At 40.6% G+C, this 25,702-nt stretch overlaps 1 protein-coding gene across 5 annotated transcripts in view; it reads left to right on the top strand.

Moving 5' to 3' along the window:
* Window positions 1–19,695: 19,695 nt before the first annotated feature.
* The window catches only part of VCL (vinculin), a 60,341-nt gene continuing 54,334 nt past the window's right edge, over window positions 19,696–25,702 (top strand). For all 5 annotated transcript variants that reach the window (XM_082286139.1, XM_082286141.1, XM_082286142.1 and 2 more), the window contains exon 1: window positions 19,696–20,121. In XM_082286139.1, the coding sequence (XP_082142265.1) occupies window positions 19,954–20,121 (168 nt within the window). In that variant the 5' untranslated portion in view covers window positions 19,696–19,953. The remainder of the gene's footprint in view (window positions 20,122–25,702) is intronic.

Genomic DNA, 25,702 nt, shown 5'->3' with positions numbered 1-25,702 from the left:
CATTCCTGACCCTGAACTAGTCTTTAACATTGTAGGGAAAAAATATAGCAGCTAAAATTCCAAAAATAATTCAGTTCTGATATATGTACTCTTTCACAGGGGCAGAGCATGTCAGCACAACAACAAACCCTGGTGACATTTCTTTAACAGATTAGTCTGAAAGAGATACAACCATCATATTTTTGTCAAAAGAAAAGGGAAAACAGGAACAAACCACAGTTTTAATATCTCTAGCAGCTATTGCCTCAAGGCTTTTCTCAGGGACAGGACAGACCATTTGTGCATGTGCCAGTTACACAACCAGTAACAACTGAGTGAAACAGGGCAAGGAAAAGGAATTCTTTTCCATGTAGCTGTCACACTGAAGAATTTTCTTCTTGTATGACTTACATTGACAAAACAACTGAAATCCAGCTCTTTCTAAATAAACAATGCAAAAAGCCTGACTTGAGGAACTCTGAATCTGCATTTGGTTTCCCACAGAAAAACAGTATCTTTATACTTCCGGTCTGCATGTCTTATTTTAGATCACAGAAAGTATTTTCACAGATCACTTAGTGGAATAAAAAACTAGGATTTGATGCTACAAGGGCCCAAATCTCTTTTTTCCACTAAAATACAAAATATCTGATGGTAAAAACCTTGTGATTTTAGTTGCTGTTGAACTGGATTTTATTTGGATTTTTAGCAATCTTCAACCTTATTATTTTTGAATCCTTCTCCTATTTTGTGTATGACGGCAAGTGTGGATGTACAGATTTCAGAAATACAGGACACTTCTGACAAATATATGAAGTTGTTATCACAGTTGGTGTTGTTGACGAGGAGAAGGCTTGCAATAAGCATGCACTATACATGCAAGAAATCTGGAGGAAATATTTGGTGAGTGGTCTACACATGTTGCTAGAATCAATAGGTGTTCAAAAGACTGTAGTAATCTAGTGATTCCGTATAATAACTCAGTGTCCCACAATATTTAAAATACAACAGCCTCCTAATTGTTGATGTTCTATTTCAGATAGCTTCAAGCCAAAGACTGGGTTAAGTTTGTATTTGAATCCACTACAGCCACTGTCCCAAGCAGAAGACATCTGGTTCTTTCTACATGAAGAGTATCATTACTTCTTAAAGTGCCAGCTAAAACCCAAGCACATCTGCTTGGAGTTTTTGTGTGTGTGTGTTTTGGGGGGAGGCGGGGGCTTTGTTTATTGGTTGGTTTGGTTTGTTTTTTAAAGACTATTCCTAACCAGATCTATGAACACTTGTGAGAAAAGTTGGAATCTTCTACTTTTATTCCTGTAGTACCTGCACATCATATGCCACTCTGGGAAAGTGTTCTTTATTCTGGCTCCTGATTGAATAACAAGGCTGCAAACAGACAGTCTTTACAAAGGTTCTCATGTTGCATGTTTCCTAATCTGAGTTCCCAATTTGAGTTCTTCACTGCAAGGAATTAATGAACAGAAAGAAAACCTTTCTTGGCTCTCCAATCAAAATATGTAGGAGTAGCTGTCAAAAACTGCATTTTATTTATAAGCAGATAAGATTTGAGATAGGTACCAATGTGCAAATGCAGAGAATTCCAAAGCCACTTCATAATTCCTTCTGAGACTCAATCTGCAGTATAAAACAGTCCTTTAAAAAGTATGAACTGTCTTCAACCATCAAATGGCCTGACACTTCGAAGAAATATTTTTGAAAACCATCATACAGATGATTGATATATTCTATACAAGTTTAGCCATTTAGCCATCACACAGCTTTAAACTGAAGATGGAGAAGGTAATACAGTTTCCCTGACAGTCTTGTTAAGGGAAGCACTGTAGGACCTTGAAGGCCCCAATGAAAACCAGGAACTTCTGCAGAAGTAGAGTTCATATTTAAGAACTCCAGCATTCTGCACTGAAAAGCTCATTTCCCAAGCTATAATGAGGTACCTTTTAGGAGTCACCATCTGTGAGATTATTAAGTCTCAGAAGTCACCAGAGTACCACTAACATTCTTTGCAGTAGATTTATAGACATTATCCACAGTACAAAAATATTTGACATTAAATAGAAGAAAATTATGAATCCCTTTCTAGGCCAGTACTGGCCACTAATAAAGGTAAGCCCAACTCAAAGAAATACATTGATAATCTAGCACATTTAATGGGGACAACAGAAGCTAAGTTGGATCCTGAAAAGTAATGTAGTATTGTAATTAAGTGTAGTATTTTAATTAAGGGTTGTGACTTGAACTACTGCCTGGGATTTTAGAATTAGAGTGCCCCATTTCTGAGCTTTTCTTCCCAAATGAGATACAGGAATTAGGCATATTAATTTAAGACTTTTTATGACATTAAATAATTAGAGAACTGAAGAACTAGTGTTCAATTAGTAGTAATACAAATGCTAAGAAGAAAACTGAAAGTGTAGTCAGAAACACTAGAAGTTAAATTAGCTGGGATTAGAAAATTACCTAAACTGATGAAATGAAAGCAGATTTTTTCATCAGTTAATAAGCAGACAAAATTGTGCCTCTCAAAAGAAAAGCCTGACAATACTCCAGCCATCAAACAAAAGCCACTACGGAGTGTCTGAAGAAAATGCAGTCACGGGGGAACTCCTTTTAAGCTCTTCTGGCTGATCCCAGAGCTTGTGGGTGTGAGGAGTTGTCTGCATTAGTATTCAGTTTTAAAGCCTCTTTTGCACCACCATTGTCAGGTCCAGGAGAAAGCTACAGCCTAAGAAATACAGATGTGGGTGATGAATTTGTTTCAGAGTATGAGTTATTAACATGTAGATTAGTGAGTGGGCTAGACAGGAGAGATGATACATATGGTGTGAAGGGAGCCCGTCAGTGTTCCAGAAAGAGTTATGAACTGTATTTCTGAACAGATTAAAAGTGATCTGTTTTTAAAGGAGATTTTAAATTAGCTTTCATACACATGAATTATTTTTACTTCTTTTTAGAAGTCTTTACTTCATAGAAATACTTTGAACTGAGAACTCTTGTCTCATTCACAATGAATTGCACACCCTGGAGTGTTGCTCTTCAAAAACTTGACTTTGTCACAGCTCACATTGTTGCAACACTGCAGAGCATTTGAAATCTAGGGCATTGTTTGGTCTGCAAACCAGAGTTACAGTTACTGGTGTTCCTGCACAAGGTAAACTCACAAGAAACAAGGACAAAAAGTAGTGTGAGCACAGAACCACTCCAGGATTGAGAAAAGCATCAGTTTGCTCTCTCTCGTACAGAACTGAAAGTTGTACTGTGTCTTCTACCTCAGTGTCTGCAGGCCTAATTCCAAACAAAGGCAAGGCCTTTGTGTCTTTACAGATGACAACACATAAATAATAGTTTACATCACCTTACTGACTTTTTTCTTAGTAAATCTATACAATTTCCAGTGCAAGAAGAAATACCTGTGTTTCTGCTAGCCTTCTGTGTGCTACTTGGTATGTCCAGTTCTTCAGCAAATAGAAAATTAATATCATCCCACATGAAGTGGGTAGACTATTCCTAGAATTACGGGAGACGGCATAAACGATCTGCTAGAAAAAGTCTGCAGCTCTACTCTGTATGTTGTGACAAGTGTTAGCAAATGGGCTGCACTGCCCTCAACTGCTGTTGAGGCGCTTCCTGTCAGGGATTTAAACATAACTAAGGGGATATGCTCACCTCTCAGGAGAATGCTAATAGCAGTTTTGTAACAGTAATAGACTATTGTTACCAAAAAGCATGTTGGAACATTACAGACTATATAAATTCTGTCAGAGAGTCCTACGTGAGCTGCTTGTCATTTCCCAGGGTGTCTGAAAGCTTTGCAGACTCTGGAAGATATTCTGGAAGATGTTAAAACTCACCAGCAACACTCATGACTGAATGGATATTCCCCAACTTCCATCCACAGGTAAAGCCTCCTATACATTACTTATTCCTTTGTGTCTCTTCACAAAGGTACCTCGGGTACACCAAGCTCTGTGCAGTTTTCTAGCCAGCACAGACTGTGCACTGTGTTTATCATAGCACTATCAATTGTGGTCAGACACTGTTGACCTTTTTTATTGCTGAGCTACTACCTGCAACTTCTACAGAAGAATTTTATTGCTTCAAGAAGTTGGATTTAGTGAAGTAATGTTCAAAGTGTTTATGTACACAGTCCAAGGGCAGCTCCTCCTCTGCTTCACAGTTCCCTTTGCAATACCCAGCACCTCTGGACTGTCAAGAGTGTTAAGTCTAGACTGAATGTGTTTGGGAATAATGTGCACATACCTAAAAATATAATTCTGTTGCATTAGTCCTGGTAATGCTAAAACAAGGAAGAAGTCTCTGGACTTTTTTCCTGGTCACAGAAGTTCCTTGAAGTTCAGGGGTAAACTCCTTGCTCTATTACAGTATGTGTGCATTCAATTACTTAATTCAGTGACACGAGGATTTCAGCAAAGATATTTCCTTGGGTGCTTAGGACTTGGATAAAATTTTGCAAAGTTGGGCTAAGTACTTAGGAAGTCTGGGTAAATAATGGCTTATGTAGAAATTATGGAGATTGAGGTATAAGGTCCCCTTTTTTTTGCCTTGTTTGTATATAAACTAGTACCTTATATTAAGTATTCTTCCACATGTTAAAATGTTCATATAAACATTTGAGAGATATGCAGAAGTCTTACAACAGTACAATTTACACAGAGTAAATAAATCACCCCCATGTAAGAAAGATATAACTATGCCAAACATTTCAAGAATGGGATCTTAGAGAAAAAGAGATTGCCAAGACATAAGTAGTATCACATCATCTCTATCTGAAATCTAACACCTATAGATAAGAATTTAAGAGAATGGATTCTCAGCCATGTATATTACTGGAGCTAGAGAGGTCAAAAGAATTACCTTAGAATACCCAGAACTGGCAGAATAGAACCAACAGTGTTGCACACCTTGGGGTGTTGCAACTCAGGTACTTATTCACAAATGTATCCAAGACCATTGGCTAAAACCCATAATAAGATTGAACTGTGAAACTAATTCTGAGACCACTTATTGACACCTCTGAATGTGATGTGTAATTACTCTGTTCATGTCAAATTGCATAAAATAAAAGCACATAGAGACAGTGCTCTCAAATATTTCAAAAAGACGCAGTACAGACTAAGCCTAAAAACATGACTTAGCAATTTCCAGGCACTACTAAAGAATGAAAAACTGTTTATTTCTTAAAAGTCTCAGTTCCTTCTTTTCTAAAATAACACTTATCCCATGCCAACCCCAGAAGAGAGTACTACACATCAGCTAATATCTAAACCATCCTTTGAAAAATACAGTGATGAAAGAATTTGCAAAGAGTATGATGACATATAAGTAATACCATTACTTGCAGCGAAAACAGATCGTCCACAACCAGGGAGATCAATCTACCAGGAGATAAATTGATATTATTATTCTTACTGCTAAACAACACTTCCAGTTTCTTAGTAACAGTAAATTTTGGCAGCAAAAAAGATAGGAGTATTTATTGTTCATAATCTCAAATCATCATGTATTTTATCTGTATTTCTTGCTGATTACAATGGGAGTTTTGTGAGCTCATCAGTTTTGTAAATCCAAACACTTATGAATGTCTTTTTGCCAGTATGTGAATCATGCAGCCTGTGAAATCCCACCCTAATGGGATTTTCATGTGTAGGGGAATGAATGCATCTAAATTCTGACTCAGCACTATTTCAGGTCCAAAAGGAGTTTGCTTTATCTTCAGGTTACAACAAAAGTAACAGGAAGAATTCACTTCCACATGATTGGGTGAAAAAGAACACCCACAGTTTCCTACCATGAGTGGGAATTCCTAATTCCCATGAGTAGGGTTTCTTAAACCTTCCTCTCAAAGTGTCAGGACTTGCCACAGTCTGATTGAACTTGAAGGGGTCAGTGGTCTGATCTATATGACAACTGCTACCTTCCTGTGGAAAGCCTGTGTAAGTATTTGTGCTCCTAGAAAATGTACAGAGGAAGTACTTTGTATTTCTTATCTCAAATAAAGGTATCTTTCTCTGCTTTTGGAATACTAAGAAGTCTGAACTCATTGTGGCTGTAGGATGCTCGCCGGGAAAGAAAAAAGAGAAAAGAGAAACAGCCTGGAGATTTTCATGAAGCTCTGGCACATTCCATACATATGGAAACTAGCAGTAGTGCCAAATTACCTCTTCTCACTGTAAAAGCTATCTTCTGGCCATAGCACCTGCAAGAGAATACATTTCTAAGGTGTCAGCTGCCATCTGTTTGATTTTGCAGGCCAAGGGGGCAGTGACACCTTATTTCCCATGTATTGACCTGCTTGAAATTCAGTTGACAGAGAGCAGAAGGTGAAAGTAGAAAGAAACAGTTCCGTAGAAAGAAACAAAACTCCTTTGATTTTGTGTGAGGTGGGAGAGCTACACACTGGATATGGAGCAAAGAAGCACACTTCTCCATTCTGTAGTTATTATCAGCTGCATGGTTTATTCCCTGGGATGCTCCTGCAGTGTCTGCACCTTGTAACGTACTCAAAGTCAGCCATAACTTAAGAGTATTTAACATGTTTATATGTTTATAGCAGGCTCAAAGCTCATTGGGGGCAATTATCACCATTTTAAATATAACTCAATTTATGTTTGCATGCACTTTTAAGTTGTTTTGTTATCAGTAAAAAAAGCAAATTATTTTATCATACTGGCTACTCCTCTCCTTAGGTCTCCTTTTTGGTCTCAGCCTGTGTCAGAGTTGAATCTTTCCTAAATGACTCTTTCCAAATGAATGCCATCATTATATTTTTTACATTTTATTTGCTTCTATTTTTTCTTGTCTTTTCTTGTTTTATGTTTTTCTCTTTTTTTTCCCCCAATGTATATTAGCAGTTTTAGATTTTATCACAGAACAACTGAGTCTGGGACACTATGGACAGGGGCTGGGCAAGATTCTTTACATAGCTCTTCTGCAACAAGGCACCTCAACCCTTGGCCTCTGGCAGCTGTTGTTCTAGTCCTGCATTTATTAGGGATTTCTCTCTCTGCTCCCTGCATGTCCACACTCCCTCTTGTTCTACTCCTGTGCCACCCAAGTTCTTGCTTTTATGCACCTCCTGCAATTCCAGTCCTGGACTGGAGAGACCCTGAGCAGAATCTAAGGTATGCACATTTGGCATATTGAGCTGTTTGTGGGTTAGGTGGACTTTGCTTTTTTTTGTTTGTGTGTTGGGTGTGTTGGGGAGTTTTTTAGTTGGGTGTGGGGGTTTTTTGGGGGTGTGTGTGTCTTTTATTTTTTGTTTTATTTGCTCTTTTCCTAATGTTTTCTTAATGTTCTCTTAGAGACACAGGTCTGAGTTGCAACTCTACTCCTTCCTATTTTGTGGGGGGAGAGAGCAGAATGGCAGCAGCCAGGATGCAGCATTTACACTTCCTCCTTCTCTCCCCAGCGGTGTAGACTGCTGCATGGTTCCATATGATCTGCTGGATTTCAGTGCAAAGGCCATGGTCCCCCACTTATACAGCATCTCCGTGTTCATCTGCTTGCACCCACTAAAGGTTTTGTGAAAAAAGAACATGTGTCTCAGGACTAAAAAATCAGCATATCTGCTTTGGATTTTTGCATCTGTGATATTACTATTTCTTTAAAAATATATTAGTGTTCTTTTTGCACTCACTATTTTTTGCTGTTTTTAAGAAGACTAATGGCATTCGTTTGCTACTGTGGAATTGGATGTAATTTTTCTTAAAGCCTAACCACAAATGCACAAATTCAACGACCTTGTTATCTGTTGTGTTACCCTGATCAATGTCATGGACATAATAATCTCTTTCCTATTCCATGTAAGAAAGACCTCATGCAATGCCATCTGCTCTTGCATTGGCAGGCTTATTTCCTATCATAACACGTGGCAATTGATCTTTATATCTCATCTTAGCATTGGACATTTGACATGCAATCAAAGGGGTCCCCAGAGTATTGGAGTCCTTTCTACAGCCACTTGAAGGGCACTTGCTCTTAGGGTTTAAGCCTCACAAATCCATGAACCATGATTCTCTGTGTACTTCAGATATTTAACTAATGCTCCTGTATTGTGCAACAAGAGAGTTAAAAGGAGAACCAGACTTCAGTGTACAGTAGTGAAGGTTACTAAGGTCGCCCCGGGATTGTCTCAGCTGCAAGATTTGGAAAGCAACTCTGCCATGGTGATACACTTCATAACCATCGAGGACCACAGTTAGTCCTCAGAAACACTGCCTGTACAGAGCTTTCCAGACAACAGCTAGCGCAGCAAATGGCCTTCCCTGCTCAAATTCACATTTGGAAATACACTTAGTGATATTATTTTAAACTCTTCCTGAAAGTTATAGAAGTAGTGGCTTCCTACAGCAGCAGAAGGAAGTTGACATCCCAAGGGATTTGTGTTGTGGACACCTGAACTGTATGTGCTCATATGTGTGTGTGCATGTGTGTAATTTCTTAAAATGCTTTGCCTCACTTTTAAGCCATGTTTTTCCTCTCCTTTAATATTAATTTGAAATTAAAATATAGAAAGCACATTTCCTGTGTTCACTGTTGTTTCATGGACAAAAAAATCTCCTTTCACAAAATCTTTCAGCTACTCAAAGCAGTCCTGTCAGTAGAATGATTAAATCATGTTCCCAAAATAAATTTTCTCCATGTCTCAGTCCTGTGTTCAGAATCTGTTTTCTTTACCTCATTTTCAGATCTAATTTTCCCAGGGTTTCTATTGCATTATATTCTCTCTGCCTTTGCTTCCAGTCTCCAAGAGAAATGCTAATTAAAGACACATGGTATTTTTAGGCTGTATTAGTTAGACATTTTGATTGAAAATAGGCTTGCGTGAAGCCATGGAAAGTTGTTTCCAGGCTTCTTTTTTGGGAGAGAGATGCCATAAGCTTACTCCCAACTTACACGAAGGAGATGCAAGGAAAATATTTCATAGAGAGTGCCATAAATACTGTCACCAGTACAGGCTGGGGGCTGATGTGCTCAAAAGTAACTCTGCAGGAAAGGATCTCAGCAGTTAGGTGGACAATGAGCTGTTCATGAACCAGCAGTGTGCCCTTGTGGACAAGAAAGCCATGGGTATCCTGGGGTGCATTGGGAAAAGCATCACCAGCAGGTCGAGGGAGGTGATCCTGCCCCTCTGCTCAGCCCTAGTGAGGGGCATCTGAAGTGCTGTGTCCTGTTCTGGGCTCCTCAAGACACAAGAGACATGGAGCTACTGGAGCAGGTCCAGCAGAAGGTGACAAAGATGATTAAGAGACTGCAGCATCTCTCTTAAGAGGAAAGGCTGAGGTAGCTGGGACTGATCAGCCTCGAGAAGAGAGCACTGAGAGGGGAATTCATCCATGTAAGTATCTGAAGGGAGAGGGAAGAAAGGATGGATCCAGGCTCTTCTCAGTGGCGCTGGGCAATAGGACAAGAAGCAACAGGCAGAAACTGATGCACAGGAAGTTCCACCTGAACACAAGGAAGAATTTCTTTACTGTGCAGGTGACGAAGCACTGGAACAGACTGCCCAGAGAGGCTGTGGAATTTCCCTCACTGGAGATATTCAAGAACTATTTGGATGCAAGCCTGTACAATATGCTCTTATGAAGACTCTGCTTGAGCAGAGAGGTTGGACCAGATGACCTCACCTGTGATCCCTTCCCAACCTTACCCATTTTGTGATTAGCATGTAAATCAGGTGCATGGGAGTACATGCATTAATATAGATATTTATGTACATATATTTAATGTATAATGTGCATATATTTAATATATGAACAATTCTTTTCTTACAGCTCATGTTTTGTGTGATAAAGGCAGGCATGGCATTTAGAAGCTTGTTCAGCAAGCAGTCCCTGCCACATGACTAGATGCAAGCCCACTCCATGACCTGATCCACGGCTGTGCTTCTCAGATCACTGTGTCCATGGTTATGCCAGGATATGACGACACAGCACGTGTTGTTTTCCCTCACATTATCACTAATTATAAAAAGGGAACAGTACTGTGTTTATACAATATATATCTTTGTTGCAACAGAGATGAGTCAATTCTAGGAGAGGAAAAGCTCAGTCACAGAAAAAAGGATGTAACAGGAACAGCAGATAACTTACTTTCATATTGCACATTATTACCCTGAAGTGTCTTATTACCCTGACACAAATTTTGGTCCTTCTTTCATGAATATAGGTGCTAGAGCAGAACCATTTCACAGGAACAACATGAAGATGCCCAATCAGGCCATGTGTGTCTTCTAGCACAGTATCCTGACTCTGATGGTGGTCAACAGTAAATGTTTATGAAAGAATACAAAAGGGGAACAAGAATAAAGTAACAATTCCCAAAGTACATATGTTCAGCTGAAAAATCCAAAGCTTGAGATCTTCTTGATCTAGAAATAGTGTGTCTCTGTGTTCAATAGACCGTGATGGATCTATTTGTCAATTTCTTCAAATGGCTTTTGAACTTTTCTCTATATAAGTTTTTGGAATCAATAATTTTTTTGATGATGATATAGTGAAAATATATCTCTAGTGAAGTTATAAGCACTTAACGTTCAGAACCCCTTATTTTGCAATTTACAGCTACAGGTAGCTTTTTTTTTTTTTTTTAATTCTTTGGAATGGAAGCTGGAAAGCAGAACCAAATCAGGCATCAAGGTTTAAGCCTTTTGAGGCATAAAATACAACTTTCAAACAGCAGCCACAGCAACGTCTTCTTACAGAATAAAGCCCAAAATTTCTTCAGTTAGGTAGAAACAACTTTATCCAAGTTGCTACATTTCCTATTTTGAACAGCTCTGAAATGTAAAGGTGTCATTTAGTAGCCCTTCTACTAAATCTTTCACTGATAGCACAGTAGCAGAATCACTATGACTCAACTTTAACATACATTTGAGAGACTTGTGAATTGAAATTTAGGAGTCCTTTCCACTAAAACTTGCACTTTTCATCAACTTGAAAAATGTTGATGCTTTACCTAATGACACATAAATAATATACTCTTACATGTACCACCATACGACCTTAAAGAAACTCAAATTCAATTGTTGTTTAGACAGCAGAGTCAGTTCAAGAGGTTTGAAACACAGTGCAATCAATTCTCATTTGCTGACAGAACACAGGATATTTCCTTTAAAAAGGTTGAAAAGTAAAATAGAATCTATTGCTCCCAGCTTCACCTTGACAGTGTCCCAGGACAACAAGCACCCGTGTCTCTTTCACAGCCATTCTTGCCTGAGCTATTCTAGAAAATGTATATTTCTTTCAAAATCAGTAGGAAAAATAGCCTACAAATTATTTTCCTTCCTAAGAAGTCCACATCCACAAGAGGAAGGCTTTTCTAATGGCATTTCAATTTGTAAGACTTTGGTGTAATTTTCCTTGTTTGTTTCAAAAAGCCAGATTTATCCTCATGCTAAGGGTCCTATGCCCAGTCTATAATGCAGTGAACAAGGGCACCACTTACAAAGAATTCTGTAAACAGTGACCCACTAGAAATGTGAACCACGTCGTACTCCCCTACTCTGTCAGCTGCCCTTGCTGCTTTGGCTCTGTACTCCTTTGGCCCGTAGGTCATTGCTTCTCCATGTGCCTGGCTGACACACAGCTAGTGCTGTGGATCATGGAAATCAGATGCCTTAAAAATCTGCAACAGCTAACTACAAGTGAATCTACCAGCAAGTAAAATCTGTTGAGCCTTCACTTTTTTGGGGCTATGATACATGTAATATTAAAAGCTCTTCTCAAGCCTTTGAATCAGAATTTGCAGAATGTGGGGTCTAAATATTGGTGAATTTATTTCTATTGAGAGAAAATGTTCTGGCAGAATTTCAACCAGACTTGGCACTGAGCCCCAGTAATTTTCTCACAAATGTTCTTCGTATGGGTTTTCCTGATAAAACTGTGATCCCAACAGATTGATATTGGCAGAGTTTAGATACACACTTGGATCTGGAATAAGTGCACTACTACATACCTAAAATAGAATTGAATAGCCGCACTTCTGTTGTTCAGGCCCTAGACAGTTAACATAAACCATGCTTCTTTCTGCAGTCACAGTGCTTGTATTTCATTCCATCACTCTGATGAAAACATGACAGCAATTACCTTTCTGAACAAATTCCTAAAAGCTCATATACTTCCAACTATTTTGTCCCTTGCTGTGCTGAGGATGGCTTCCCAGGCTACTACGCCTGCTTCTCTTCTCCCATATTTGGAAGTTGGCCTTCAGCATGGAGGTCCCTTGTGGGTTTGTGTTTAAATTCCAGAGTCACTGTTGCACATTACCATTTCCTTCAGCTGATGTAAATCAAATACAGTATGAGTGAAAAATGTGAGTCTAGGCTTGGCTAACTGCTCTGCAAGGGGAACTGTGAAGAAGGCAGAAAGTTTGTCTCAGGAAGCAACGTTACACAAGCACAGCGGGACATTGCTGAAGCTATTGCCCCTCTTTTGGCACCAGTTTGCACACACTTTACCATTGAGTTGGCAATGCTGACACAGTATGCAACAGTAGACAACTCACATGGAAAATCTTGTTGCCTGGCATCAGGGACATTTTTCTATACACAGAACCCAAAACCAAAACAGGAATTTCCTTTCACCCCTGGCATTTTAGGGCATTTGCAGCAAACTTAGTAGCTCTCAAACTTTTGCTTCTCATCCTCCAGCAGCTTCAAGACAGCAGAACCCAAACAGCTCCTAATTTCAAAAAATGTTACAATTTTTATGAATCAACTGTTGCTTTTTGTAAGTGGACTGAATACATATCATATTGCATATAATGCCTTAAATAGGAATTAATTTGAAACATTTTAACAGAACTAATAGTTTATAGCCAAGCTCCTTTAGGACAGGATTTCCTATCTCTGAATATTGACATGGCAATGTCAGCTGTGTAATGGGGCAAAAAGCCACTAACATTTGACACCTACAGGAAAGCAGGGCAAAGCACAGGGATCTTCCCTATGGATAAGAGATTCACAGTTTAATTTCTAATAGCTAGGAATCTAGCTATAGAGTAGAACAAGAGAAAGAAGATCATGTTTTTGGTATATCGAAGAAATTCTAAAACAAAACTTATGGACATAACATGCCATGTGAACAAATTTTTCAGGACCAGTAATGTAGCATGAATTGATGTCATTCTGGATTCTTCCCTTTGCAGCAGGATAAAACTCTCACTACAGTCCTAATGATCTTTAAAACCTTAAGTGCCAATGTTGAATACACAGTCCTTTTCGTAACACCACTGCATTTTATGTGGAACAGAGAACAAAAATGTTCACAAAGCAATCTTACAATGAGTCCTACTGAATTTTCCCCAAGTACAAGGTCCAATTATATGAAAATAACTGCAAGTTCAGGATCTGGGGGCAGGAAGAAGGAAGTATTTTTGCACTAGGTTAATTGCCTTTATTGTAATTACGTGAAGCTCCTCTGAGACACCTGAAGAGTTTTAGTCAAGATGTTTTACTGAATACAACACAGATAAGAAACTCAAAAGTGTGTCAAAAAAGAATATTTATTCTGTGGATTTATATCTCCACTGTATATGGAGGGAGTATATACATAGATACAGAAATTAAGTGTCATCTAGCATTTTCTCTTTTAATTTGGCCATTTAGTATTTGCTGATGTTAGTAAACTCCTATACCTACTAATATATGGCTACAAATCTTTAGCATGCATACTAAATCAGGTAATTATATAAGCCATAAAGAACCCATGAAAATGTTAAAGATCTCTACAATTATGCAGTTAAAAACCAATCACATACAGGCATATATTGAAAGAGTTCATTATTACTCCTTATAGTGCTACTTAATTTCAGCCAGTGGCTTTTCAAGAAGCATTGGCCAGTCTAAAGGCTTTGACTCTGTGGTGAATTTGAACATAAGCAGAATTGCAGAACCCCCGAGCCTGTTCATCCTGGAGGAGGGAAATAAATAACTTTTGAGACTCCAAATCAGCAGAACACTTAAAATTTCAGACCAAACTTACATTTCCCAATACACACGTGCTTTAATACTTGAATAAATCAAACCCAGTATGAAGAACCACTAGGAAAGGAGTTGATACATACAAGCACATAATATTAGAAGTTGGGAAAAAAGCCTGCAGAAGCACTGATGAACATGTAGCCGCACCCCAATTAAGTATTGTTTAGATTATCTTGGAAGCTGATTTGGATACAGAGGTCTTGAAATGGAATTGAATAGAACTGCATGCAAAAAATACTTAGCCAAGGACTGAGTATCAAGATGTGTTCTTGCAAGGCAGACAAAAAATATGAGAACTTATTGTAGGCATCTCACCTGAGATATCTGACCATTTGAGTGCAAAGTAAAACAGGGGAAGCTTAAACTGATCAACAGGAGTAATTTGAAACAGCCTTTCCTTTATAAGGAAATACACCAAGACCATACAAGAAGCTAGTTGCCACATCTCAGCTGATAGATGCAGCAGCTCTGTAAACTGCTTGATGACAAGAGTCTTACTGCTCTCACAAACATGTTCTTGGAAAGGAATCGCAGAGCAGCAAAGGTCATTTAAAGCCAAATGACAACATCCATATTAAGTTTAATATTATTAACTTAAAACACATTTGAGATCTTCGGTTTATTTGCCTCTATTTCCCTGTGTCAATGTGTAGAAATGACCATAAATATTAGCCAGAATCACTATTTGCAAAATGAATGTTTAAACTATTAAAATGGTCACCTACTGTGAATAAAGGACTTGGATTGTTTACCAGGTAGTCAATTATATTGACAACCTCTGAGCCAGTATACGAGTCAAGCTCCTGAAAACTACCTGTTGCTTTATGAAAAACCAAAGTCTACTGTAGGTTCATAGTAATGATAGCACAAGAGCAGAACAACTTTTTGTTTGCGTTTACTGTGAATAGACTGTATAATTTTAACTGCACATACACTACCATACATGCTTTACATGATAATATATTTTCACTGGCAATTTTTTTAGAAGAAAAGTTGGAAAATTTTTTTTTTGAATCTCATCCCTAGTTAGCAATTTCTAGAATAAATACACAAAAAAATATATTTAATATGCTTACCTTTCTTTTCTTCATGTTTCATGTTCTTAAAAACATTCCCTAAATTTTGTTGTTACAATTGTTGTGATACTTACTCCACAAAAAAACCACTTCAGAATGCAGTGTAGCTAATAAAGTGTTTTGGGTTCAGAGCAGTTGACACAGTAACAGAGAAGAAAAAATGAACCACATTTATACTCTTGGTTTCCCAGCAGAACTTCCAGCAAGAAGCCCCTTGCAGGAGACAGGGAATCGGTAGCAACCTTCTCTACTGACCTAAGCCCCACTATGTCTGCACAACAACAGAACACAGCTAAAGAAGGGCGGCTGGGAACCAAGTGGTGTTGTGTGATGAAACAAAGTTCGTATTCTATTCAACAAAGGAGCTGGATGACAATTGTGATGTAAATTTTCCAGTTGTAATAGGCTGCTCCCATGTAGCTCAGATAGTGACTGATGATGAGTCAGTGTACAAAAATTCTGAAGTAGGTATCATTGCAGTTCCTAGAACACAGCCAGCCAAGATGCAGAACTAAACAGAACCTAACCAGGTTTCATGGCAAAACTTATCTAAATAATGGCAAGCACTTTGGCAGGCCATCGTGGTGAAGTTACACTATCAAACTCCTTAGTAATCTGCTCTTTCTTTCTCCAAGGTTGTCATTTATTAGCCATGAAATTTATTCCTCCTGTGCCCGTTACCTACACACTAGAGCAGTATAGTAATACCATTCTACAACAAACTCATGACAAATTTAAAATTTATGTTTAAGGTGGGTTTTACCACAGAATGAAAAAAATCCTTTTTATTTAAAATTCAATCATCCATTTGTTACCCCTTAGATTATCCAAAGTTAATGCTTGATAAGAGGGAAATGCAGAACATCCACTGATCAATAGCAGCCTCCAATCCTCCAGAAGCTGATAAAGAGACTCTAAACCTTAAATTTCAACATATGCTTAAATTTTCATAGGATCAAGACATTGATACAATCCAGTTTATGCAATATATGAAGATAGCATTCCTGTACATTTTCTCAGGCAGCTAATTAGTTTTTACTCAGAAAAGCTAGAAGTTGGTGCAGGAAAGGAACAACATCGGATCATTCCAGGGAAAAGTGATTAATCACAACCAAGTGTATTTGCCTAGAAAGCATAATTCTTCTCTGCTGTGGTACCTAATACTGAAAGTAACTACTGTAAAACAGAGGCTAGTGCTTCGAGCTAATCACCCACACTTCACTTCAATGAAGTATTAATACTAACAAAATACCTTATAATTGCAGACAACTGCAGGTTCATGAAGCTCTGCAAATAGTTCAGTTCCACTGCTCCTGCCACTTGCAGCTGCAGTGCCATGTACCCTGAGCATGGGACACAGAACTCTCCAAAAGATACGGTGGCAGAGGATGCATTGCAGCTACGCTTTTTGTAAGCACACGGTGTCCTCCCTTTTTCTACCTAAGCCCGTTACTTCTGCCATTCGAGCATCTCACTTACCTCAGTGGAAGTAAAGAAAGAATTCCTTTGCTCTGTTAAAAGACTTGCGAAAAGAGGAGAATTTATTTGATCGTTTGGGTCAGAGAGACATTATGGTCCTAAAGACAACGGAGATTTCTGTCAGCAGAAGAGTCTGGTGACATCAAATTCTCTGCAGAAATGGGTTTAACTGGACTCACCTGAGTCCTTATGAAATACTAAAAGACTTGGAAAGAATGCCTTAAAAGCTAATCCTTTCATTCTAAGCACATTAACTTATTTGAGATGCTGGTCACCACTGCCATTCTAATAATATATACTACTGCTTAATAACGCTAACATTTTGAGTGTGTGGAAAGGAAAGGAGGTTTTGCATCCCTTTGTTTGTTTTGTTTGGTATGCAATACTTTCTTGGAAGAGGACAAAAGATATCACGTTTCCATCCTGGGCTTTAGAAACAGAAAATACCCCATCTATTATTACTTTCTAACCATCTACTAGGACCCAATGAATTAATGATTAATGTAGAATCTAGGGAAGCAATATCACAGTAAGAAACTGAACTTTTTGAAAAAAGTACCTGCCTCAAAGCTGTTACTCATATGGCATCAATGTCACAGCCGTGAATACTGCAAAGGAAAGAGAAAACACTGAAAATTTAGTACTTCAAAAGAAAAAAAAACAACCAGAAAAGCAGTGTTACATATATTGCTGTTAATTGCACGGAATTTTGCTGGATGTGGCTTCAAAAATTAGGCAGCCACAGCAACAGCATAGAGGAAATTTCAGTGATAGGCATGCAGTACAGTTACATAATACAGAGAATAAAATTTAAATTTTGTATGGGCAAAAATTACACCAATATAAGCAAAATAGTGAAACAAACCCTTAATACCAACTCATCCAAAATACAAGTAGATTTTGGTTCTGTAGGCAGGAAAAGTTTCAGGAGGCCACCAAAAATTTCCATCTGTTCTGTATTTCAATTTGGCTGTAGCAACTGTACCTATTTGAGCCACCAGGTCAGACTTCTAGAATGATCAGATAACACTTTTCCATTATATATGAAGACATATGCATGAACATGCATATTTCAGCCATAAGTCAGTATACACAATCCTAAATCTAAAGCAATTCTTTTTAATCAAAGTGCTTAGCTTATGTGCAAGTCCCACAAATGACTAAGTATGTGGGGTTTATTAAGTTTGTATACTTCCATAAAACAGAATTTAGCAGATTATTAGATATGGACTAATTGCTTTTTGTAATTCCCAGCTCCTGCACACTGCTGTCCAGAAGGATTTTTATCTATTCTCATTATAACTGATCCATAGTATGTGAAAGAGGAACTGCTAGGAATGTGTATACTAAAAATGGGACCTGCTATACAGCCAATAGCAAACAACATAAACAACTCTTACAGTGCACACTTCAAGTAACTTAAAACAATCATCACTGCTGAAAGACTGATACTGTAATTATGTTTTGCATGCCAATAGCATAATTTGATTATCTGTTATCAAGCCTACAGGTATACCGCTTTGCAAACCATGTACAACATGGAAATTAGTAATATGACTTCTACCACTGGAGAATCAATAAATACACAGAAATACAATTCCCAGCATACTGAAAGAGAACAGTAACCAAACCAAACAAAAAAAACTTCTGAGCTAAAGGTGTCGCTAAGATTTCTTAACCCTGAACAAAATCTGTTTTTCATCGCTTTCTAGGCCTACAGCTTGTAACTGTCCCTGTAACTTCAACCATGATAATGCTGGTACAAGTTACAAAGAGATCCTTGAGCCCACACCAGCCTTACTGATTTAATTGATCTTTCTGTATGCCCCTGTGTCTTCTGGTAGGCCCGGCTACGTTCAAACATTGCACAGAAAACACACTGTTTGCTCTGGAACATTTCAGAGTGCAACCTAGTCTGACAGGGACATTGATTTATGGCTTAAAATAGCAGCGCAAAGATAAAAACATCTAAAAGCCAGCAATAACTTTACAAATCAGAACCTGTGCTCGTGTCATCAAAGAAAAGAAGAAGGGCAGAGCGTAACTCCTTACTCACGTTTTATTTTATTACCACGAGTGCTGCCAGTGCCACAAGAGACCCTGCCCGGGGTACGCCGGAGGGCGGGCAGCGCTCGTGAGGGCTCACAACGAGCTGGGCTGGGACTGGCAGCCACGCTCTCACACCGGCGCCACGGGAAAGCGGGGATTTATGTTCCTCTCTGACCACGGTTAGTACTCCTTCTCCCAACACCACGCCGCCCACCTAAGTGTATTTAAACAAGCTCCTGCTGTTACCGCCAGTCATAGCGGTAAAACCCAAGCCGAGGTTCACTCTCCCCGTACATGCCGCCCCAGGCAGCCCCACGGGGCGGCTGCCGCTGCCTCAGCGCTGTCCCGCCGTGTCCCCTCAGCCCTGAGGGGCAGCATGCGGGGCGCGGCACAGCGGGGACAGCCCTCCCCACCTAAGGCGAACAGGGAGCAGAACGGCAGGGACAACCCTCCCCACCTGAGGCGGAGCGGGGGCGGAAAGCAGCGCCCACAGCCTGTCGCCACTTTTCCTCAGTGTGGGCGGAAGCTTATGGGGCCGCGCCCAGGGCGGGCCGCGCAGGGCGGGCTGCGGGGAAACCGCACGCCCCGCACGAAAGGGTGCGCCCCAAGCAGCGCCTGGGGACAGCTGGCCCGGCCAGGAGCGCCACCTCCCCTCGGCCACCCCCATCCCAGCGATGCCCAGCCCCACACACCCGGCGGGCCTCCACGCTCCGCCTCAGCCCAACGGAGCGAACTTGCGCCGGCAGCGGGCGTGGCGCAGGAATCTCGCCGCCCTCGCCCCCCACTATCTCGGCACCCTGGCCTTAATCGTGTCCTTATATGGACACTAGAATGCCTGACGTCATCTCGACTCTGGGAAACCAGCGCCCGCGCAACCAAGCTTGGTTGGGAAGGAGGGTGGTGCGGGAAAGGCAGGGGGTGGAGGGGGAAGGAGGCTCTGGAATGTTGATGGACGCCGCGTTGCGCCACTGGGAGCGGCGGTCCCAGCTCAGCCATTGGGCGAGGCGGCCGGGGGCGGGAGCCGCGGGAGGGGCGGGTTGTGGCGGTTGAAAAGCCGCCTGGCTGAGGAGCGCCGCCAGTGCGGGGTGGGCGCTGCTAGCGGGCGGCAGGAGGGCAGCGAGTTCGAGTCCTGCCTCCGTGAGCCTGAGCCGGCAGCCGCTTCTCCGTGTGCTGTACTCCGCACCGGGGCGAGGGGAGGTCGGAGTGGTCGTTTGGTTTCCTGTTCTTTCTCTTTTTCCTCTTTGTGTGGAGGCCGCGGCTTTCTCCGTGGGGCGCCAGCCCGCAGGGACAGAGTTTGCCAGGAGTTTGTGCTGAGTTCGGGCCCCGGCCCCCCGCCCCGCCGCCGCCATGCCCGTCTTCCACACGCGCACTATCGAGAGCATCCTGGAGCCGGTGGCCCAGCAGATTTCCCACCTGGTCATCATGCACGAGGAGGGGGAGGTGGATGGAAAGGCCATCCCGGACCTCACCGCCCCCGTGTCGGCCGTGCAGGCCGCTGTCAGCAACCTAGTGCGGGTGAGTAGTGGCGGCTGGCCCGCCTTCTCCCGGGAGCGACTTTGGCCGCCGCGGCCAACTTGGGAGTCCGGCGGCGCCCGCCCGCCCCGGGCTGTCGCGGACAGGTGTCCCGGCCTCCGCCCCGTGAGGACGGGCCGGACGCGGTGGCGGGGCCCGGGTAAGGGTTAAGTTGGAAGTCTGTCTGGACCTCTGCGGCTCCCGCCTGGAAGCCGCCTTCGTCTTCCCGCTCCGGCTGGCGAAGGAGCCGGGAGAGCCGCGCTGCAGAGCAGTCAGTTGTCCCAACAGCCAGTTGCTCACCGTCTTGGGGCGAAGAAGCCTTTGCCCACCTGAGGAGCGGCATCACATTAAAGTGCAGTCAAGCGCGGTAGTTGCTGCTGTTCCTACCCGCCCCGAAACTCCTCACAGATGGCTCTGATACGCTGTGTGGTTCTCTGCTGCCTAGGAAACTCTATTTTAAGTGTATGCACTATAAAAGGCAAAATAGTTACTTGGCGTGAGCCTATCCTAAAAACCCCAAACCCAACCAATAACAAAGCTCAAACTTCCCAGGCATTTGGGTTTTATTTTTAAATTCGTGAAGGCTGGCCGTTCCTTATCAATGCAGGAGTTGAGGCAGGACAGACCTGTGGTTTCCAGGCAAAGTCTGGAGTTGTAAATTGTTCTCGTTACGTAGCCTTGGAGTATGAGTTACTGTTCGCTTGTGGGAAGCTAAAGGTGATAGAAATTTGGCCTCACTCTCTCGACGTCTTGAAGGCAGTTATGCATAGCATGTCTCTTTAAGATCTGAGTACTTGCAGTATGGACACTGCAGCTTGAGAAGTGCAAGTGACTAATACATTTGAAATGTTTTAGTCCTGTTAGCACTTTTATAATCAACAAAAGAATAACGAACTGTTGTAAGGCAGAAATATTTTCTTTGATATAGAAAGCACTGTGACATTGCCTAGTCTTCTATTGCATTGAGAATTACCTGGTGGTACTTACCATTCACCTTTGTTAAGCTTGTTTACAGATACTGAACTCATTTTTGCACGCCCTGTGTTGCTTGCTCATTTTGAATCCTGTGAAATTCTGAAGTAGTTCTTGGCAAGAAATACCCTTTGCCAGTAAACTTTGCCTTAAAATGTATAGCTGTGCAAGTTAAAATACTGTGTCACCGCTAACCAATGTGTTAATGCACTGAAATCATGAGGCTTGTGGGCATAAGAAGCTGTCAAGATGACTAATGTGTGTGATGTGTTTATCACGTTTTGGCCTGTAGTACTTGGTACCGCTAGAATAACTTGCCACTTAGAGGTTTTGCAGTTTACTACAGTGTAACTATATATCTTGGTCGCCATGACTATAAATATTACAGACTGTCTAGAATACTTGTGCTTCCTGCTGACTGTAGAAGACACTCTTCTTTTTATGAAGAGCACTTGTTCTTCAGCAATTTGCTGATAGGTGTTTTGGCTGTAAGGGTGTGAAGCCTGTGTATACGAAATACTTTTCCTTGAAAGGAAGACATTGGAATAATGCTTTGCTTCTGTGAGCTAACCCTGTAACACTGGATTGTGTGACTGTTTTTCCCCACCCACCTTTCTCTCAAAAGAAACTTGATGTGATAAAGTCTCATTTATTAGAGAAATGCAGAAACAGAATTGGTTTCTTTCTGCAGCTTGCTAATGCTAGCTCTTCCTTCATTTTGGACTGTTTTGGAAGCCTCTGGTTCTCTTGCCTGCTAGTTAGATTAAAAGAAAGATTGTTGAATTATTTTTTCTGTGTTTATCACAAAGAGCAAATAGAACTGGTGTAATCTGCAGTGGTAATTACCAGGAAGATGCCCTTCTTCTGTTAAAATGCAGCTTTGACTACATTAGGAAAAATGCGGAAGAAAGTTCTGTTTCCTGTCTGGAGCTGGGTTTTCAGTGCATCGTTCTGAAGTGTAAAGGTGATTTATGAAACAGCAGTTTCACAGGAGCAGGAGAATTTGTGCAGACAGGTTCTTGAATTATGAGCCTTCTGGTGGCTTCCCAGGTGACAGCAAAGATGGAGTTGTCAGTACAACCAAGAGAGTAATGTAGCTGCTGGTTTGTTGTGTTGCTTGCTGTCTGGTTAGGGTTCTTAGTGTAGTGTGAGTATCACAAAGTACATAAAGGAAAGTACTGAGGAGCAGGCAGTTTTAAAATGATAAATTAATGATAATAATAAAATTAATTATTAATAATAAAAATAATGATAATGATAATAGCAGCACTACTCTTCAGTTGCCCAGCCTATGGTAAGGATTCTGCAGTTTGGAAAATGCAATATTTAATAGATTTAACTATTGTGTCTGTATTTAACTGCTGGTAGCAGTGTTTGAAGTGTTGAGACCCATTCTTGTGGAAGGCGTAGAAGATGTACTGTGAGAGAAAATGGGCTAGAAAAAGACTATATGGCTATAAGGAAGGACCTATGTGCGATAACTTGAGCATTCCTGAGATGGAGTTCGATGGAATACACTATTCAAGATGGAACAGAGGTTGATAGATATGAGTCTTAATTTAGTACTATTAGATGAGTCAAAAGGGAGTCCTGCTCCTAAACATCCTGACTACAGACCTCTGTAAGAGAACTTTCCTTCAGCATGCATTCCTGTGTTTTCTGTATTTTCTCTATTTTTCTGTATTTTCTGTCCTTCATGGTTATCCTGTATTTTAAGGCTTGCATGAAGCCATCTTAAATTACATGGGTTTTTTAATGTAAAGTTTGCACACTCAAGTAGAGCTACCATAGAGATGCTTCCTTGTCAGAACCTAATTGTAAAGTAATTCTGGGGAGGAGATAGTCCAAGTCATTGTTGAAGTTAATGAAATAACAATCTTTACAAGTTAGTCTCTACTGTGGTAAAATACCAAAGAAAGATTTGGTATTCTGTTTGCAATATGCAACAGTTTCATTCCACTGCATCTTGATTATTCTGTTGAGGAATAGCTTTTGCACGATAATTCTGAAATTGTTTTGAAGTATTTTGGTGAAATTTCTTCACTGTGGGATAAAGTCCTTGTTGCCTGTGCAAAAATATAATGTAGAAGTAAGCATCAGAAGCTTTTTTGCACAGAAATCAACTTTGACTGGAGCCAAGCATTTGAGGGAGAGGCTTCAGATACCACAAGACTATGAATGTATTACATTGGTCCTTTTTTTAACTGAAAATCCTAATGTTTGTATTGGCTTATATTTGAAGTAGATGTGTGCCTCTTGTGGAAAGGTTGGCGCTTGGTATTTTTTTAAGCTAAAAGATGTGATACTGTAAGCCAACAGAAGTGGTGCTGTTCCTGGGTAATAGTCAAGGCTACCTAATAGATATGGAATAATTTTGATCTTGCTAAATATCCTATTAGTTCAGAGGAGAGTGAAATGAAATTTTGAGTTCTAAGTAGTCAAACTTCTCAGGGAGGAAAAGAACCATGTAGTGATTTTCTAGTTGTTTCAGGCTTTTTTTTCTTCCCTTAATTGTTTGATTTTGTTGGTTTTATTTTTTTTAAAAAACTCATCAGACCTCTAGCCTATTTTAAAAAGAGGGATTTTTATCAAGGATGACTGCTGATGATGCAGAAATGGTAAAGCAATCACACATGTTATATAAATAGTTTTATTTCATGGAGGAGAAAAAAATTGTGAGTATGAATTTATGAGCATTTATGTTCAGACCAATGTTATATTATTGCCAAACAAAGCAAATTCTGCTCTGATGTTGTAAGCTCCATACTGCCTTCTATGGATTCTGGCATTCTGTCAGTACAGGCACAGCCCACTCTGGTCACTTCTCTGCTGTTTCAGACAGAACTGCCTCAGAGCAGTGTTGCTGTTGCCCTGCCAAATACCAACAATACCATGGGTGAAGCTGCTGAGTTTGACAGATTGGGCAGTAATTCTCTGCATGAAAATTAAGGTAGTAGAAGGGACTTGGAAGGTAGACATAATTTAAAATACTGGAGCAGGCTCAGCAGCTCAAAGTGGTGTTGGTTTTTCAGAGTCCAGGCTGTTCAACAAGGTCAGTGGTCTGAAAGATCTGACCTGCTTTACCTGAGACCAGTTACTTGAGACCTACTCTGTTTTTGTGTCTTTCATTTTCATAGAGCTTGGGACATCTGAGCCAAGTGATGCTCCTGTGAAATCTTCATAATGGAAGATTTAAAACCCTAATGGTAACAAATGAAGTGGCTGAGATCTTTCATAACAGAGATCTGCTCTGAAAAAATAGTGCTTGTCTATTTGATGATGCAACTTCTGCTTTTCTATCCTCTGTGCTGTCCTTTTGTATGTGGATCTGTTTCACAAGTGTCTATATGCAGCCAGTTTCTATTACATTATTTTTTAATGGGAAAAAATTGCTTTACTCTCTATTAAATTGCTGATGACCACATTTCTTGAGAAGGTGTTACTGTTGGATGCTGTGGTATGCCTTTATTTACCTATTGAGGTTTGGAGGCTTATGAAATGTTACGGACACCTTTCTGTATCTCAGTTAGTAGCTTTGACTAGCTGTGTCAGGCCTGGCTAGGTCAAACTAATCATCAGGAAGGGTCTCTTAGGTTATAAATATCCTGTCTCATAGTCAGGGTTTATCAGATGTTTCTTTTAAGTAGATCTGGGCCAAACACTATTTAAAAATGTTAATAAATGCAGTCTAGAGTAAGTTTCAGCTTAACTGGAGGTTGTACTTGATGGGAGCAAGACCCTATAGTACTGGGTCAGACAGTCATGTGTGTCAAAGGTTTTTGTGACTTCTGAAGTTGTGAGGTCAGTCTCTTTAAACTGCTGCCAGCTGAAGCCCACCCCATCTAGGCACAACTAAAACTACCCAGATAGCTCTTAAAACAGATGGAACTTGATACCAGTACTTTGGCAGAGACATGAAGTTTAAACCAAACAGAAAAGTTAAGTGTGGGAGTATTGCAATTAGTGTAGCTATTGCAGCTGTCCTATCTCTTCTTAGCAGAGGAAGAAGCAGTAATCACCTGAAGCCACTGGCATGTTCCGGCTGTATATCCACGGGCCTCTGACAGGTGAGAAGTTGCCTGGGGTTGCAGGGCCATTTGGAACGGGCTGTCCATCTTCCCTGGACAGGCTGTAAATTGCCTACTGTTACCTGCAAACCACCAACTTGGAAATCACCTGTTTAAATGAATTTGTGAAGAACGCAGCCTGCCTTGAAATCCTTGTCATTGTCATGATTCCAGCAGCAAAAGTCAAATACATGGATTAACACCTGGAATGAGGAGAAATGGTCTGATTGTTGTGGAGAGTGGATGGTAAAACAGCTTTATTATCCTTAAGTTTTCTTTCGGCATAGCTGGCTTGCCTGTAACTCAGGGTACAAAGAGAGGAGTGAGCTGTTGTGAGCATCTTAGTGTTTCTATTTTTTAAGGGGAAAAATTAGCTTGCAATATGTTTATATATTTATGTATCTCAGAAAAGGATGGAGAAGAAAGGAAAAAGATAAGCTTTTTTCCCTTGCAGAATTTTCTGTGCAGCCAAAAGATGACTCTAAAGGGGGTTGTGGCTTCTGCATTTTTTCTTGATGTTTGTAACTTGTTGTGGGATATGTATA

The sequence above is a fragment of the Coloeus monedula genome, assembly GCF_965178545.1.
Source record: "Coloeus monedula genome assembly, chromosome: 8".
In the NCBI taxonomy this organism is placed as follows: Eukaryota; Metazoa; Chordata; class Aves; order Passeriformes; family Corvidae; genus Coloeus; species Coloeus monedula.
Note: the sequence above shows the minus strand (reverse complement) of the source record. Positions and strands in the feature narration are given on the sequence as shown.